This window comes from Mchenga conophoros, linkage group LG3 (assembly GCF_057382185.1).
Source record: "Mchenga conophoros isolate Kocher_MC1m ecotype Shallow Benthic linkage group LG3, M_conophoros_male_GT1.1, whole genome shotgun sequence".
In the NCBI taxonomy this organism is placed as follows: Eukaryota; Metazoa; Chordata; class Actinopteri; order Cichliformes; family Cichlidae; genus Mchenga; species Mchenga conophoros.
In genome coordinates this window covers 42,494,916-42,512,668 of record NC_140528.1, presented here as the reverse complement: position 1 = coordinate 42,512,668, position 17,753 = coordinate 42,494,916, and the positions used below count along the sequence as shown (strand labels likewise).

Sequence of the window (17,753 nt, the reverse complement as noted above, 5' to 3'; positions counted from 1 at the left end):
GAGACCCAGAATGGGACTGAACCGAGTTACCCCACTTCCGTTTTGAATCCTGACGCTATTGAAGGACTTCCTGTATGACTGTTGTCGGCTTTTTGGCGCCAATCGGGAGAGGTTGGTGCGGCTGCTGTAATGGAGCTTATGGAAGTTTACTTTTTTATTAGCAGCCCCCTTGATAAAGGCACAAGGTATGTTTATGATGTAAATAAGTACATGCTTAAATATTTTGGGTGACGGAAACTGCATTTGTCACATTTAGACTGCAGGACTGGCGAACCTGAAATCCCCGCCCATGCACCAGTGATGGGTCGGTCGCGAACGAAATGGCTCTTATTCATGCAGGTCCATATGACAGAGAATATGTTCTTTTGGTTTTCATATTATAATTTATATTTAATTGTGTTGTGGTTTTCCAGTGTTTTGTGTTGTTTCACTTTAAATTTGTAAAAGGAAAAAGCTGAAAATTTAAATAGTTAAAAGTTGAAATGTGAATAGTTGATTTTTGTATTATATGATTTATTTATTACATTTTATGTGGAGTGAATAAATATAAGTCTATTTACGGTGGCCCCTACAGACAAAGCACATACATACATACATACATACACATATAAACTTCAAATTACGTACGAACCCTGAAGCACGTACAAACTCCAAAACACGTACAAAAGACAACAGAAGTGCTCCAGGATGCTGGGCGCAGTGTTGAGCTTTTGTTACCTAGTGGCTACACAAGCCAGCAAGTACCAACGACCTGATTTGGTGTGTGGTAATAACAGGTAAATGAACATTATTATTTTTTGAATTATTTGACTATATATGAATGCTTGTGTATAAATACACAAACAATACACATATTGTTTGTGTATGATTTCATGCTTTCAATTGTGTAATTTAAGTGATCTAGTAGCTCTGTTTTGGAAGTTCAGTTCATGCTAGAAATGGGTTTTGGAGTTTGTACGTGTTTTGTCTCTAGGAAAAGGTCCCATGGTGCAGCAAATAAAATGCTCTGTTGAAAGTAGAAAAAGTGAAATGACCCTGTGCACGAGAAAATGCTAACTTCCTGGTTTGAGACCGGATGTGGGTTTGTACATTTCCGGTAGCTTTACTTTGCGGTCAGTCGCTACTGCGAAGATCGACTACAAAATCATGTCCAAAATACAAAAACGGAAAGATTGCATTAAGTTACAAAGAGCAGAAGGTGGGAACACTCACCATTACTGTGTCATTAAAAAAAACCCCAATTTTAACATTTGAAGAGTGTGGATTGATCGGTTGTTTACATCACTCAACACAAGCAGAACTGCATTACAAAATGAGAAGACACATCGTCCACATTCAGAAGTATCTCTGTATAGTGACAGTTCTTATGATTTAAACAGGCAAATGTTCAGCATTCAAACTACAGGTGAAGAATAGTCAAAGCCAGATGTCTCCCCGTTATGTTGATATCAGCTAGTCAAGTACACACCTACACATCATATCAACAAACCGTGAAAAAAAAGCCACAGGATATAAAAAGAAGTAAATAAATGATGCTGGTAAGGGTCTCTATATATTAGTATTTACCAAGGGTATTTTGTGACTTACCTATTTTGGGCGATCGTGGCTCAAGAGTTGGGAGTTCGCCTTGTAATCAGAAGGTTGCCGGTTCGAGCTCCGGCTTGGACAGTCTCGGTCGTTGTGTCCTTGGGCAAGACACTTCACCCGTTGCCTACTGGTGGTGGTCAGAGGGCCCGGTGGCGCCAGTGTCCGGCAGCCTCGCCTCTGTCAGTGCGCCCCAGGGTGGCTGTGGCTACAATGTAGCTTGAGTGGATATGTAAAGCGCTTTGGGGTCCTTAGGGACTAGTAAAGCGCTATATAAATACAGGCCATTTACCATTTGCCTTCAAAATTACAGTGGTCCCTCGCTATAACCTTTCGCGGCCTTGCTGTTTTGCAGAATTTTTCTTTTTGTTGTGTGTAAATTTGCATGTTTTTTTTGTCCTTCTACAGAGCCTTGTGTTCTGGGTCCTGATCGGCTGTAGATCATTGTCGACTTCCTCTGTGCCAGCTCGCCTGTACAGGACAGAATCGCTACATCGATCACTAGCAGTAAGTTTTCTCCCCAACAAAATCAATGTCGACAAAATGTTTTGCACCGTCAAAGGCACCTGCGGTAGCACCCAAAACGCAGAGGGAGATGTTAATCATCGCACAAAAAGTTTGACTTCTTGTTGGACACCTGCGATAAACGAGGGACCACTATACAAATACTGAGAAATATAACATTTGAATGCTTTCTCTCTTTTGCTCTGAGGCGCGGGGAAAAAAAATATTGACAAGACGATGAACATCATCTACAGATATATTCAGTAAATGCCCAAGACATCTAGAGAAATGTAAATCGCCGCTTGATTCATCCATTTGGTTGACTTGTTTTGGAAAACCCGACCGTAAACAAGGAGCGAATATAAACAAAGCACTCTACAGGAGTTTCCCCACCGGAAGTAGCATATGCTAAGGTGCACAAAAACTGTCATTTCGGCACTCAGCAGCTTCCTGTTTTCACAAATAATTAAAGAATGACATTTTTGCAGAGATTCTTCTTGAACACTGGCTGTAATATCACTCAGGAATCCGTTTAGTTGTATTTTTGTTGAATTTGGCATTTTTTTGTTTTTACTTTTCATATTTATAAAAGGAAGCTGCTTGCGAGATGCGACCACTTCATGTTTCAAATACTGAGAAGCTTCAACAACAAATGTGTTCAAGCCAGCATGATGTTTGCTCCTGTAACTGATTGTTTTTCCATCTTGTTCTCTGAATATGTTACCAAAGGCTCCATAACTAATGTCATTCATTTTGTTTCTTATCATTGAAACTGTTGTAGAAAATCCACTTTGTTAAGAAAACAGAGAAATGACGTCTTTATATGAGACTTCAGAAAAATGTTGTACAAGACAAACTGAACAACATCAGAGCGACATCACGACTTCCTGTAACTTTTCTTTATCCAGCTAAACATGAGTACCTTCCATTTTCTCCTGCAGAGGATTCTGGGTAAAGTCAATCGTGCACTGACGTCCTGTGTGTGTGTTTTATTGTGCAGATGCAGCTGCAGTCGGCTCAGCAGTGAGAACTGAAGACGTCAGTCAAAGAGAAGGAAAAACAGTCAGAGCTGAGAGGTACAGCTGCTCTTCTTTTAGTACAAACACCATAAATCTGTTGCTCACAATCAAACTTTATTGTATGTTTAAGTTTGTGTCACTTTTCAAACCATCGTTACGAGTGCTTCCCAGAGACGATGAGTGAAAGAGCAAAGAGTAAAATATGAATCAAACTACGGCCACACAGACTCAAAGTGTCATGTGGTGAATAACTTCCAACAGCTGGATGAATAAGATGAGTTAAAGTTTATATATTAGTCTTTAACAAGGATTTAAAAGACGACACTGATGAGGCGAGCCAGATTTCTTCAGGCAGGTCGTCCCAGGATCGAGGAGTCCTCACAGCAAACATTCAGTCGTCTTTAAGTGTGAGCTGGGAACAGTGAACAGGTTTGTGGCTGCAGCATCTCAGGATGTACACACTGACTGGGACACAAGCACCAGTTCCACTAAATATTCTGGTGCCAGTAACCTGTTAAGATGGAGCAATTTGATGTTATTTAATCAGTTTATTTTTCATCCTGCAGTTAAAATGTATCAAAACAAGATTGTGTGTCTGCAGATGCTGTGATCTGACACACCAGCACAAAATGTGTCAAAGTTCAATAAGTTACATTATTGTAACTGTGATGCGTTCACTGACATGTCCTGATGCTTTGCTGTTTATAAAGAGAACAGAGAGGCTCTGCTTTGTGCTTATATTCTCCTCCTGTGTGTTTGTGTGTGCAGAGTTTCTACCAGAGCCAAATGTCATCTACTCCTCACTGAAGTCGTCCACCAGTCCAACCACTGGGATCCAGCTGCTGCTCTCTAACTGGTCCACACAGCAGCTCAGACCTGACAAATTAAGACAATAACAAATGGTATGTAACTAAAATGTTGATGTAATCCGTGTTTTCATGTCTTCAGTAAATTTCCTGTTATTTCTAAGTGTGCTGTCGTCTCCACAGCAGTGGTCTGGTTTCTCTGCAGGTTCTCGTATGGTTATGTGGGTTTCATAAAGACGTCCGATGGAAACGTTGAGTTGTTGTGGTGAACCCAAACACACTTCAGTCCTCTTCAGAGCAGGGCCCTATTTCAGGAAGCCGGTTTAGTGCAAACTCTGAGTAAGTACACCCTGAGTTAACGAAAACTCTGGGTTTTCAGTTTCACAAAGCGAGTTTAGATTAATCCTGAGTGAGTTACTATGACGACACACTCCGTGAAGCTAACCTGCTCCCTAGCAGGTTTACTTCAACTAACCCTGACTTTCTCCGCCTCTGTGTCGGAAACCTGACTAATTTATTTGAATAACATCCTCAGGCCATATATTACGCATGTGACACATCGCGGACATCCTCTCAGTTCATTACATATTATTTGTATTGCACTTCGTTTTTTTGCAAACGGGAGCTTTCTGTATAATATTGGTTACGCTGAGCATGTTTCCAAGGCTACCGTCTGTCGGGCAGTCAGGAATGTTACAGTTGCACTGAAACGTCTCCTGTACTCGTTTGTGGTGTTCCCCGGTCATAGACCCACAAGATTCATCAAAGAGGGATTCCACAAAATTGCAGGTAGCAGGATGAACAAAACTCAATTCATGATGTGGTGATACTTGAACTACTACTTAAATTTTACATTTATTCTCACGGTTCCCAGGCGTGATTGGCTGTATAGATGGCACTCACATTCCAATCATTGCTCCTCCAGTAAATGAAGGAGACTATGTGAACAGGAAGTCTTTCCACAGCATTAATGTACAGGTACATAGTTCCCTGTAGCATTTCAAACTAACAAATTATTTCATTATAGTAATGGATGCTAATTTGTGTTCTCTGCACTGTGAAGATCATATGTGATGCTGCCAACATTATCACAAATGTGGAAGCCAAGTGGCCAGGCTCTGTGAGTGGTGGTGGTGGAGGACCCCCACCTGTTTTTCGGGCCTCCGCTTTTTTTCTGTTGGCTATAACGGGCCACATTTGAGCATACAGAGTAAGCAAATATGTACTTGTAATGTGCTCAGATAATTTCAATAAGTGCTTACAGAAAGAAAATTAATGTAGCCTCTAACTGCAATTGATTTACATGGGACAAACAGACCAAGCACTATGGCTCATAATACAATTACACCTTACCTGTTTGGACTATATTTTTATATTTCATTTTTACTTGCTGCCAGGAACGTTTGGGGCCTGTTGGGTTGCACCTGCGCTCACATCACATCACAAAATAAAATGTATGAAATAAAAAATAAAATAAAATATAATAAAATAACGTGTTAAATGGGTGGAAATCCCTAGATCAATCTTTAAATTAACACTCACGCATTGACTCTGTCAGCTATGTTTTGCCATGCATGCTCCCTTTCTTTTGCAGCTGAGGCTGTGTTACTTTTTTTCTGCAAAATTTGCATGTTATCGGCATATGCTGCCATCAGAATTTCGGCCTCAAGCGCTGTAAGATACATTGACCGCGCCTTCTTTCCCTCCGTCTCCATGGTGACTCGCTTAATCTGTGCTCCACTAATCAGGGCTTTATGTATCCTCGTGCGCGCGCTTAACTTGGGGTTAAAGCAACTCCGCGTTGACTGAACTACTTGTTATCAGCCTTTCTGAAACCGAATATTCCGAGTTGGACAGTTCGGGGTTACTCAACCCTGAGTATCGTTTTTCATTCTGAGTTTTCTAAACCGGCTTCCTGAAACAGGGCCCAGATAACGAACTTAATGTGAGCCACAGATTTAAAAGCAGCAGGAACATTTTCACACATGAATCTTAGTTACTGTGAAGTTTGATGTCTGATGATCTGTCAGGAGCAATAAAGAGAACATCTGTGACATCTGTCTTCATCCAGTCTGAGAGAATCTGCACACAGACGACCATTTTCAGAAAGCTCATCAGTAAAGTAAAGAAAAAAATTACGGCTGGTAGAGCTGAGAGTCATATCTGAAGCGCTCACAGCACGTTTTCATACAGTAAGAGTAAACTATAGTATGATGCAGATTTATAAAGTGACTCAGAGCAGACGACCACATGAAGAAAAATGTATTTTAATGTGTTTATTTAAAGTTCAGAGAAGAATGAATCATTGATTATGAATGGAATGTTTACAGCTGTCTGTGTCACTGTGAGATACAATGAACATGATTTAATATCCTAATATTAAAATTTTTCATGTGGAGCAGCAGCAGATACAATTATATAAGGTAAATATACGTACTGATGGACTTTGAATTAATACAATATGAATTCATACTTTAAAGAGAAATCGTTATAATAGACACCATCGGAAGGCACATTTACAGTAAAAACAGAATCAGAAAGTCCTGAAAACTGCATGAACTGAGTCAACAGGCCTGAAAGTTTCTGATAAAAACAGAATGAAAACTAAACAGGATTCTTGCTCAGACAAATAAGTAGGGATGGGTATTGTTTAGGTTTTATCCGATACCAGTGCCAAACCGGTACATTTGAAATGGTACCGGTGCTTAAACGGTGCTCAAAGAATGGAGAACACAAACTTTGTACAAAAACTAGCTGTTTTCCACTTTTTCTTTGGTCATTTTAGCCTTTTTGGCCAGGGTGAAGGGAGTATCTGCCATCAAACAAGAAGACAGCCGCATGTAGCTATGATGGTGTTTGCTAGTTCACCTTACATGCATTAATGTAATAACGTGGTTAGCCTACTCAACGTAAATTACACACGAACAACATTAAGCTACTCACACAGAGAAGAACGGCTGCTGCTGCCATCATCATTTCTGCTGCACTGGCAGGGCTAGGGGCCAGGACGCCTCTTCGGGTTTTTGGGGGATGTTGCTAACTCCGGGTCCGATAACAGGCACCACACACAGTAGATGTGCTCGGTGTGAGGTCTCGCAGCAAGCTATCAAATACGGCGCATTTCTCGGCTTAAAAAAACCCCCCAAAAAACAAAAACAAAACGCCATGCGTTGCCAGGTGTTTCATCGGATTTGAGGTGTTACCTCCTTTGACAGTATCAGCTTAAAGCACTTGTTTCAGGCTGCTGAGTTTGCATCTTTTGCTGTGAAGTACAGCCAGACTTTTGACCGCTTCGCCTTGGGCATTTTAATCTGTAGCTCTGCTCTAAAAGAACATACGTACCTGGACCCGCCTACTATCCTCGGAAACGTAAAATGATTGGCTAGAATCTAAAGTGTATCACAGCTCAGGAAAAAAAAAAAAGCACCGAAATAAAGCACCGAAATGTGCGCTGCTTTTCGGTCTGGTTACTACTATTTATGTCAGAACCGGTGCCATCATGGCACCGGACACCGGTACCCATCCCTACAAATAAATATATTGAATAACAAAGTTAAGTGCGTGGAGTGCTTAAAGCTTTATAAAATAAACATTAGAAGCGTCTGTGATATAAACATGAGTGTTTTATCAGTTCAAAGTGAAGCAGCAGGTAGTTTGATATTAAAAGTAAAATTAAAGAGACGTTAGCTCAGCAGGAGGTCGAGAGCAGGAAGTAGCAGCTACAGCTCACAGTATAAAGACAAGTTTAGTTTTAGTCTGCTAAACTAAACTTCTTATGAAGACTTCAGCTGGTGTTCATGGAGGTTGATGAGCGGACAGTAAGGAGCTAAAGGCACAACTTTCACTTTGGGACAGTTTTCTACTTCTTAAAAGCTCTATAATGGACGTTTAAATATGAAAATATCTGCTGGTCTGTTTGTTGAGGTTTTATACCAAAGAAAAAGAACATTTTAAATTTTCATAAAACTGTTCTTTTGGCACCTCGTGAAGGCACATGTGACATTTCAGTTTGCTCCTGTTTCACTTACATATAAACTAATTTAAATTTCCTGAAACACAAAAAAAAAAAAAAAAAAAAATTGGTTTGGAATAAATAAATGTTTAGTCTAATTTCAGACACTTAACATCAAACTTTGGATGTCGTGGAAATTAATTTTAGGATATCCTCAAATGTGTTTACCCAGAATGCTCAGAGTCCCCTCTGAGAAGCTGGAAGAGAACCAATAATAAAAGGTCTGATTATTCAAACAGGCTCAGGTGGAAGCTGGTATGAATCCTGCTGAACTCTTCTGTAGATCAAAAAACAAACAAACACAGCAGCAGCAACAACAACAAGTTGTTTGGTGCTCGACATGTCAGAGTGGCGTTCTTCTGTCCAGACTCAGCTGTGATGTTTTTCTGAACTGAAAGAGGAAACAACACAGAGCAGAGGGGTTAAAGGAAATTTCCTTTATCACCAAAGCACAAGGTGCAGTAGTCATGGCAACAACACGTATGATTTAGTGTTATTAACTATAATAATAGCAGCAGGTATAAACGACACTGTCTCCTTTGGTCTTCACTGCAGGCACTTTATACCAACCTTTGATGGATTAAATAAAAAAGTCCATTTTTTTTTTTAAACATGGATTCTTTGTAAAGATGTGTTTGAAATCTGTAATGTTCTTTCTCCATATTTGTCACATTTAAATGACTCAGATCAACCCAATATTAATATGATTTTAAACTGCTCACACACACTGAACTCACTCTCCCTCACTCACCTGGAGGATCAACAACTCTCAGGTAGATGATGCTGATGGGGTCAATAGTTTGATGAGCTCTCTTCCCGCGATTTGTTCCTTCCATGAAGACACGACACTCGTATGTTCCAGTGTCATTAATCATCGCATCCTTCAAAATCACGGACACGTCTCCATCCTTCATCTGTCTGTCCTGCAAATCCACCCGGTTCTTAAAAGATGGATGCTGGTCATCTGAATCAAAATGGTTATTGCGATACACAAAGACTTCTCCCAGGTCAGGTCTTCTCCACTCTACAACTATGAGGTTGTTGTTTGGAGCTCGACATGTCAGAGTGACATCCTGTCCAGACTGAGCCGTGATAGTTTCTTGGTCTGAAAGATGAAACAACAGAGCAGAGAGGAAACAGTCACTTCTACATCAGCCAAGAATTCGAATTAGGAACAGACACAACTGCTCTCTGGTTTATGCTGGTTGAATCACACAAATGTGGAAAATAATTTTTTGCAAACACCTTTGAACAACTGCTTATTTGTTGTCTTTGTTCTTGTCCTCAGAAATATGTAATATTTGCGAGGTTATTAAGTAGAACAGAACAGGGACAAAAACTTGCACCACCTAAAGTGTGGTAAACTTGACAGAAACCAGCGTTGCTTGCAGGTGCTGGGGGAGGGGGCTTAGCGTTGTTTTGTTTTCTTCTAGTGGGTAGCGTGAGCGCGCTTGTCCTGCCGTTTTCGTTTTGTTTATGCAAATGTGTTCGTCCGCGTGCACGACTCCGTTCAAATGGGAGGGGGAGGGCTGTATGTACTTCCAACAGACTGTCGGTTCTGTAATCGGATCGACAGGAACCGCCCTTCGTTCCAGTCTCTGAAATCGCTTCGTGGCGTCTGTCGGTGAAGTTCGGTTGTGTTATCGTTAATGGACGATAAAACAGCTTTCTTAAAAGCTTTAAACGAGGATGTTCCGTACCCGAAGACGACGTGGGTCTGGCTGTGGATATCGGAGCTATTTTTTAAACTCAGTACTCAGCGTCGAGAAAACGGAGTATGTCAGCTGCTTTCAACAGCTTAATGTTTAACACCGTGCGGGATCAGGCACAAATGAGCTGCTTTTACTGTTTAAAGTCTCTGCATGTCGGGGTAAGTAAAACACGGAGCACAGACAGAGTTATAAAGAGGCCACGTCTGGTTACAGTTCGCAAACATGGCTGCTGCGCTGGTTGGTGTCGCTCTCTCGCTTGTGTGAGAGCTTCTTTGTGGGGGAAAAATGGTGTAGGTGGTGCTGAGTTGTGCGACACGACGAGAAGCATACACCGAGGGATTGGACTCAGTTTAATGCCGTTTATTTTACATATAATGTAACTGCGTGGGGATTTGATCTAGTGATTTGGAAAGGAAACATATGAGATATAGATATATAGATATATATATTAAAGGAGGTCAACGTAAGTTGTCCAAAACACCGCCATGACAATGTTATGAAGAACTAACGTCACCCACATCGTGCTGCATAAGAACAATCAAGGACAAGAAATAAAAGTAACCCTCCTCAGACAACCGCGGAATTATTATGAGGTCTACCTTACAATAAAAAGCACATTTTGCATTTTATTATGGGCAACTCTTTTTTCTAAATAATTCCACATGCTTTTTGGCCCCGTGTAGAGCTCCAAGAAGCACTTCCTGTCATTCACTGCTGACAGTTGGTGTTCACTTGTATATCTGAGTGTGGAGTCGCTGATTTAGTGGACCGTTTTTAGATTGCGCACAGCGTTGAAGAGTTACGGTAGTGTCACCCAACGTGGAAAGGGGGTTTAAATAAGCCGTACTAATAGCAATCTTCAGATCTTACAAAGCTTTCACATTTTAGTAAGGATTTCCGTGGAGAGGAGCAACAAGAGTTTGATTTAATTTGATGCCCTGCTTTTTTCAGGGCTTTTAAGAAGCCATTCGCCGAGCCTCGTCTCATTTCCGAGAGCAAAACAAAAAACAATGTTACAACTGTGAGAGAGCTTTAAGTTTCCTCAAGGGACCCCCCAGAGGACGCCTTTGTTATTTGTAGTATTGTATCCTCGTTTTACATGCTAACTAAAAAAAAAAAGTTTTACATGCTAACGTTAGCATCAGCTGTGTTAGCATCAGCTGTGAGCGTCCAACGCCTCACAGCCAGCCATCAAAGCCACTGGCCATCACCGTGTATATGCTATGCTGCAGAGCCGCGAGCCAGCGCTTACTATACAATAGAGCCCCTATTTTCGAAGCCCTCGGTTTATCTCTTGACACTTTTTCTATCGAGCAGCCGAGCTAAGCTTGTTGTTAGCTGTGTCAAGCTAACAACAAGCTACTGTCTACTACCTAGACAGTCAGGGTTTTTTATTTTCTTAAATTTGTGGCGTGTATTTACAATGTCAAAAATGGCTCTAAAATAATTGAACAGTTGTCTCACCCGCAGCCGGAAACAAGATAAAGCAGAAAATCATGACCGAGCGAAGCAATGTAATTCTCCCTTGACGCATCTTGCTGTAGTGATGTGAGGATCCGACGGCTTTGATGTGTAGGTCGATGTGTATGGGAGGAGCTAAAAATGATGACATCCGAAGCCTCGCTACCCGGCTGTACCACGTGACTGGTTCATGAAGTGGTTCGAACTTTGCCGCGAGATATGACAGCGATATAAACCCCTCAGACTTCATTCAAAATGTGGGTGTTTGATGGAGAGTTGCGGTTAGTGAGAGTTTGGAGACAGTTCATGAGGTCTGGTTTCACTTTTCTGTCACTGAGGGTTTTTTTTCTCCTGTTTTAATTTTTTTTATTAATAACCACAGTTTCTTCCTCCCATTACTTTTGGCACATTTCCTTCATTTTCTGCCTTATAAATGGTATAACTGTAACTGTTATACTGACACTGATAACCAGATCCACCAAAAGACCTTCTGTGGGTTCCTTTGAAGTCTTGTCCTATTTTGTTTCTTTTAACTCCATAATGTCCCTGTACACATAAAAAGGTCATAGTCACTCCATAAGGTGTTCTCTGTATCTCTGTCAGAGAGTCATAAACTCCAAAAGTCTATCAGACTGTGCTGTGATGACTTGAATCTGAAAGTATCATAGATGTTTCCCTCGCTGGTGGGGGTGTGAGGGGGAAATAACATTAAAATGGGGCTCTTTTTATAACAGCATCATCGCGTAAGCGACTGCCGACTGGTGATTGGTTGTCAAGTGAGCTCAAAGAGAGCAGTGTTCACCGCACGAAAATCACTGTTTGTGGTAGCAGTGGACAATTTGTTTTTAACTCTCAGATTCACTTCAGCTCTTTGCATGTTGCATCTTACCAACCAACCAACCCGGTCACCTCTAATGTTGACTGGCACAAATATTTATTTATTAAATCCAGCTTCACAATGTTTAATCAATCGCATTTTTAAAGCAGGGCTCAATGGTGTAAATTAGTCTTAATACAGCTAGCGATTCATGTCCACTGTGTATAGTTACAAGGGTGCAGGTTTCCAATAAATGGGACAATGGCACCACCTACTGTCTCAAATGTCATTCTACACTGAATGTGAATGGCAAAGGATTGAGGTGATGTTATCAACACAGCACTTGATAAACAAGACTGCGTATTCAGCCAGGCTCTGATGTCCAAAGGAGTCCTGTAGTTGTGGGTGTGCTTCCACAGGACAAGTTTTAATAGAGTTCAAATAGTTTCAAGTGTGTTTTGAAGTGCCGACTTTAAGTTTTCTGATTTAAAAACTTCCCCTTTTTACGATATGAAACCAGTTAGTGTGAGGCCGCAGGTGACTGATGGTAGCTTTGATTGTATAGATTTCTCCTGTTTGTCATTTAGTCCTGCTGTTTACTATTATATCATATTCCGGCACAGTTGGTGTGGAGCATCCACAATTTGGTTGGACGTGTACAATGACAAAAAAGGGTTATTATTTTAAGAGCGATGCTAACGTTAGCATCCAGACACCAATAACAATCACCACTGTTGGCTAGTTCGTTAGCTCTTTAGCTAAGAGCTCGCTCGCTGGTTGTCGACTCAGCGCCCTAGCAGGCCTCGTCAGGAACAGGAGTAGATCGGGTGGTCTGTATTTATCATAATGAATGGTGTGGAAAGCGATGTTGTAGCCAAACATTCTCCTGATCTTGTGCAGAAGTTTGTTCGATCTTGTCGGCGAGCTTAGTTGAAGTAACTTCCAGGCGCTAATGCTAATGCTAGCGACGCCACACTCAGGATTTGAAATTATTATTCATGATGTATATGTCTTGTATTTACAGTGATGTTAAAGGTAGTTAAATTCAATAGTAAGGTAATACTCGCAATGACGCCGTTTGATGACGCATAAACTATTAAAGCACCTGATCCACAAACTCTGACCTGAAGAAAAGTGAACTTTGTAGCTGCTCCATTCACCACCGTTTGTTTTACACACGTTGACTGTAGCCCGTTAATCTGAGACGTCACTTACTTTAAAATACTGACATGATCCAACATGGTGATTCACTGATGTCTCATTTTGTTGAACCTGTTTTCTCGACTTCTGTCTTCATTGCCCTTCCTGAGTTCACATCTCCGGTGGGGCAAAGATACAAGGAGAAGGGTACCATCTCTAGCAATACTCAGATTTTGATCAACTTAAGTTTCCAGTGTCTGTTGTGCTCTCTCTGCTTAAGTGACTACATGTCTCTGTTTGCAGCTTCTCTTAATTATCGCTGCTGTAAAAACGAGTAACTGCACTTTGACCTTCATAGCCTCTCTGCTGTGTTTCTTTCACTCTTTCAGACTAGAAAGTTGTCCCAGCTGAGTCTGCACAGGATGTCTTTCTGACATGTCGAGCTCCAAACAACGACTTCATAGTTATAGAGTGAAGAAGAGCTGACCTGGAAGATGAACATGTCCTTTAGTACTGAGACAAGCAGTTTGATCCAGATGAGCAGCATCCATCTTTTAAGAACCGGGTGGATCTGCAGGACAGACAGATGAAGGATGGAGACGTGTCTCATATTCTGAAGGATGTCACAGCTGCAGATGCTGAGAAATAGAAGTATCGTGTCTTCAGGAGAGGAACAAGCCGGAGGGAGAGAGCCCTTTTGAAGAATGACCCCATCAGCATCATCTACCTGAGTGTTGATCCTCCAGGTGAGTGAGTAGAGTTGAGTGTGTGTGTGATCAGAGGTGAAGCTGCTTCCTGCTTGTTGATGTTTGTTTCTAAAGATGTTGTTGATGAGAAAATCAGCCGAGCTTTAATGTTTGGTTACATTTTAGGATAAATTCTAATTATTGTTTTATAATGAGTTTGTATAACTGTGGATCTTTAAGCTACTGACAGTAAACAAAAGAGACACATGCATAAATAATTTAGCCATGAAATAAATGTACTGCGTTGACGTGTAGAGTCAACACAATATGGAGGTGAAGACAAAATGGAGAAGTGTTAGTGTGGACACAGTTTCTGCTTGAAACAGGAAGTTCCTTCTTTTTCACAGCTCTTTGGCAGCCTGCCAATATTTATGTGATGTAGCAGTAGTAGGATTGTTAAACGGTAAATGAACTGGTTCTTATTGCTTTTCTACTTTACCTGAGTATTTAAAGCACTTTATACACATTTATTGGTTTTTTTCTTTTTGACACTGTAGTTTTTATTAATAGTTTATTTAATAGTTTATGTCACAGTTTAAACACAGACATTTCAGGAGAAATCAACAAACATGCATTCAAAACAAACTTAACTAATGTGAATAAAAGATGTGGGTGCCAATTATAATCAACTACCATATGCATGCCTACATTGCTCATATTCTCCAGCACATATACACACTTTTCCTACATGCATATATATATGGATATACAAAGTTATTGACATAAACCTTAAATGTTTTGTTCGTTCATTAATTTTCCTTGGTGCCATATAATCTCCACTTCTCACTTCAAATGGCTTGTTTTTGTCTTTCATTATTGTACAAATCACTGTTATTCCTTTTTGTTCCCACTTCCTGGGTCCTGAGTCATGTCCACTTGGTACAACACCAACATCATAATCAGCCCAGTTTAACGTCTTAACCTCTCTTTCCAACTTACTTTGTTTAACTCGGCCGAAACCCCATCTCTAGAGTGTGGGACGTTATAGGAAAGTTTTCTTAAGTTGCAAACTTCCAAGAAAAGTCTGGACTGGGACATCCTGTACTTTTACTTCAATATCTTTCCATTTAAAGTTCTGATCACTCCACTTTATCGCTGGTCTGGTTTGGGCTTTAGATTAGGGAGTCTCACATCACCTTGCTTCCTAGACAGTATTAATTTTGAATATTTTATTCTAGGCCTTTGATCGCTCCATACAAATCTAGAGATGAGCCTATCACAGTTGTTGAATTTTTCCACTGAGATCTTAACTGGCAGGTATTGGGAAAGGTACAATAGCTGTGGGAGGATACTCATTTTTATTGTTGTGACTCTTGCACTAAAGTCTAGTGTAAGCGTTGACCATTGGTTTAGATCATGTTTAATTTGAGTGGTCAGTCCATCATTGTTTGTTTTATTAAGGTCACTCAATTGTTTAGTCACAGTTACATCCAGGTATCTTATTTGTTTTGCAGTTCAGTTTAAACTTATTTTAACCTCTTCAGACGGCCAATAATTGAAAGCAAGTATCTGAGTTTTGGTCACATTAATTTTGTACCTCGAGTTTTTGGCAGAGATATGAATTACATTAAACAGTGGAATTATAGTTTGGTTTGGATTTTTTAAATAGAGTATGATAAGATGAAAATCAGCTGATGACGTGCTCTTCCCCTTTAATATTTATTCCTCTCACTTCCTCACTTTGTTGGATGGCCTGTGCCAGCGGTTCAATGTATAGAGTGAAGAGAAGAGGTGAGAGACAACAAACCTGGCGAGTACCTCTCTCTGTCTCGGGAGAGATTTGCTCTGTTAAGCTACCATTGATTCTAATTCGAGCTGTAGGAGATTGGTAAATAGATTTCAAATCAAATCAGATGAAAATGTATTTTTATAGCACATAATAATGCAACAAAGTTGACCAAAGTGCTTCACAGTTGATCAGCACAATAGCATAAGACAGAATAAAAGAAACAGTTAAAAGAAGGGCAGGAAACAATATGAACAACATGGGTAAAAAAACAAACATAACTAGCCACAAAATAGCATACTAGTTTGAATCAAAAGCCGGACTAAAATAATAAGTTTTAGGACACAAGTTAAAAGATTGGATGGACTCTGAGGAACAAATATAAGGAGGGAGGTTATTCCAGAGTCTGGGAGCTACGGCAGCAAAGGCCCGATCACCTCTGGACTTCAGACGAGGCCTCGGTTGCGTCAGGAGCATTTGATTGGAAGATCTAAGCGCCTTATTAGGGATATACAAATGGAGGCATTCGCATAGATAGCTGGGAGCCAAATGGTTTAAGATTTTAAAGAGAATTTTGAAATTGATAGGATATTTAACAGGGAGCCAATGTAGATTGGCTAAAACTGGTGTGATGTGGGCATAATTTCTATTAAAGCCAAACCTTTCAAGCACGGCATACAAGAAGCTCCAATCGACACTGTGGAAAGCCTTCTCTGCATCCAGGCTTATTATGGCCGCACTGTCCTTTTTTGTTTGTATCCAATTAATTATCTGGAGGGTCCTTCTTATACTGCCTCGAGTTGTACGTCCTGTGATAAAGCTAGTTTTGCCTTTATTAACTAAATCTGTCATAATTGCCCCATATTGTTTAGCAATTATAGATGTGTATATTTAGTAATCCACAGTGAGTACCGATATGGGGCATTGATCAGGCAGCTGTGATTGAGCAGCAATGTCCATCGAACTCTTTTCATGACTTTTCAATGTAAATCCAACTATTTTCACGGTTGTTGTGTTTATGATAATTTTGTGAGGGCACATCAAAAAGGCTCGGATGAGCTTTCAAAAGTTCTACAAGTTCCTCCATCGCTTGTGTCCAGATCACACGCTGCGCTGCGGTGCTACTCAGTCTTCGCACCAATATTTTTGTGTTTGCGCGTGCACAGTGTGAGCTGCTGTGGTGACCCGTCGGTTTGAAATCCTCCCAACCAAGCGACTGATGATCGGGAGCTGGCTGTGAGGTGTTAATGGCTTCTCGTTACCCCACGTATACTACACGATGCACGATGAAGGTCAAACTCGGGCCGATCACCAAAACGGTCACACGACTCAAAAATCGGCTCAAAATGGGCCAAAGATCGCACCGTGTATGCCCAGCATTATAGACTCACTCTGTGTTTACTAATTAGAGCCAAAAATAATAATTTGTGCTTATATTCTCCTCCTGTGTGTTTGTGTGTGCAGAGTTTCTACCAGAGCCAAATGTCATCGACTCCTCACTGAAGTCGTCCACCAGTCCAACCACTGGGATCCAGCTGCTGCTCTCTAACTGGTCCACACAGCAGCTCAGACCTGACACATTCACTGTAAACACACTGGTTCATATTCTGTTTGTTCTCCTCATGAAGGAAACCTCACACAACCTCTGAGGGCAGAAAGTTCAAATGGAGAGTTTTTGTTATTATTTTCTTTTATAAAGAAGCTCAAGAGAACAGAATAAAAGTGTGACCAAGACATCATTTATACATAAACAATAACAAATGGTATTTAACTAAAATGCAGATGTAATCCATGTTTTCATGTCTTCAGTAACTTTGCTCTTATTTATGTTATTTCTAAGTGTGCTGTCGTCTCCACAGCAGTGATCTGGTTTCTCTGCAGGTTCAATAAACTCTGGTCTCACTTGATCTTCTCGTGTGCTTCTGTGGGTTTCACAAAGATGTCTGATGGAAAACGTGAGTTGTTGTGGTGAACACAAATGCTTCAGTCCTCTTCAGAGCAGATAACAAAGTTCATGTGAGCCACAGACTTAAAGCAGCAGGAACACTTTCACACATGAGTCTTAGTTACTGTGCAGTTTGGTGTCTGATGATCTGTCAGGAGCAATAAAGAGAACATCTGTGACATCTGTCTTCATCCAGTCTGAGAGAATCTGCAGACAGACGACTGTTTTCAGAAAGTTCATCAGTGAAGTAAATGACTTCAGGCTGGTAGAGCTGAGAGTCA

General features: G+C 40.7%; 1 protein-coding gene and 1 long non-coding RNA gene across 5 annotated transcripts; one reads left to right on the top strand and one right to left on the bottom strand.

The window, feature by feature from the left end:
- Positions 1–48: 48 nt before the first annotated feature.
- Positions 49–17,434, top strand: LOC146578778 (uncharacterized). 4 transcript variants are annotated; one of them, XR_014891527.1, is made up of 7 exons: positions 49–185; positions 1,993–2,091; positions 3,089–3,164; positions 3,876–4,009; positions 4,119–4,252; positions 13,445–13,801; positions 16,992–17,434. It is a non-coding gene; the product is annotated as an uncharacterized LOC146578778 (long non-coding RNA). The 4 variants fall into 4 exon arrangements; XR_014891526.1 differs by having other exon boundaries at positions 4,097–4,252; XR_014891528.1 differs by lacking the exon at positions 4,119–4,252.
- LOC146578779 (V-set domain-containing T-cell activation inhibitor 1-like) lies at positions 6,100–11,201 on the bottom strand. The gene is made up of 3 exons (XM_085269123.1): positions 11,102–11,201; positions 8,677–9,030; positions 6,100–8,316 (listed from the first exon to the last, which is right to left on the bottom strand). The coding sequence occupies exons 1-3, from the start codon at positions 11,169–11,171 to the stop codon at positions 8,210–8,212; spliced, it is 531 nt and encodes a 176-aa protein (XP_085125249.1). The 5' UTR covers positions 11,172–11,201; the 3' UTR covers positions 6,100–8,209.
- Positions 17,435–17,753: the final 319 nt, after the last annotated feature.

Coding starts and splice junctions, on each gene's coding strand:
- LOC146578779 (XM_085269123.1), bottom strand. CDS start 11,171: ATGCGTCAAGGGAGAATTACATTGCTTCGCTCGGTCATGATTTTCTGC. Junction 9,031..11,101: donor TATCTTGTTTCCGGCTGCGG/GTGAGACAACTG, acceptor TTCATCTTTCAG/ACCAAGAAACTATCACGGCT. Junction 8,317..8,676: donor GAGAGTTGTTGATCCTCCAG/GTGAGTGAGGGA, acceptor TTCCTCTTTCAG/TTCAGAAAAACATCACAGCT.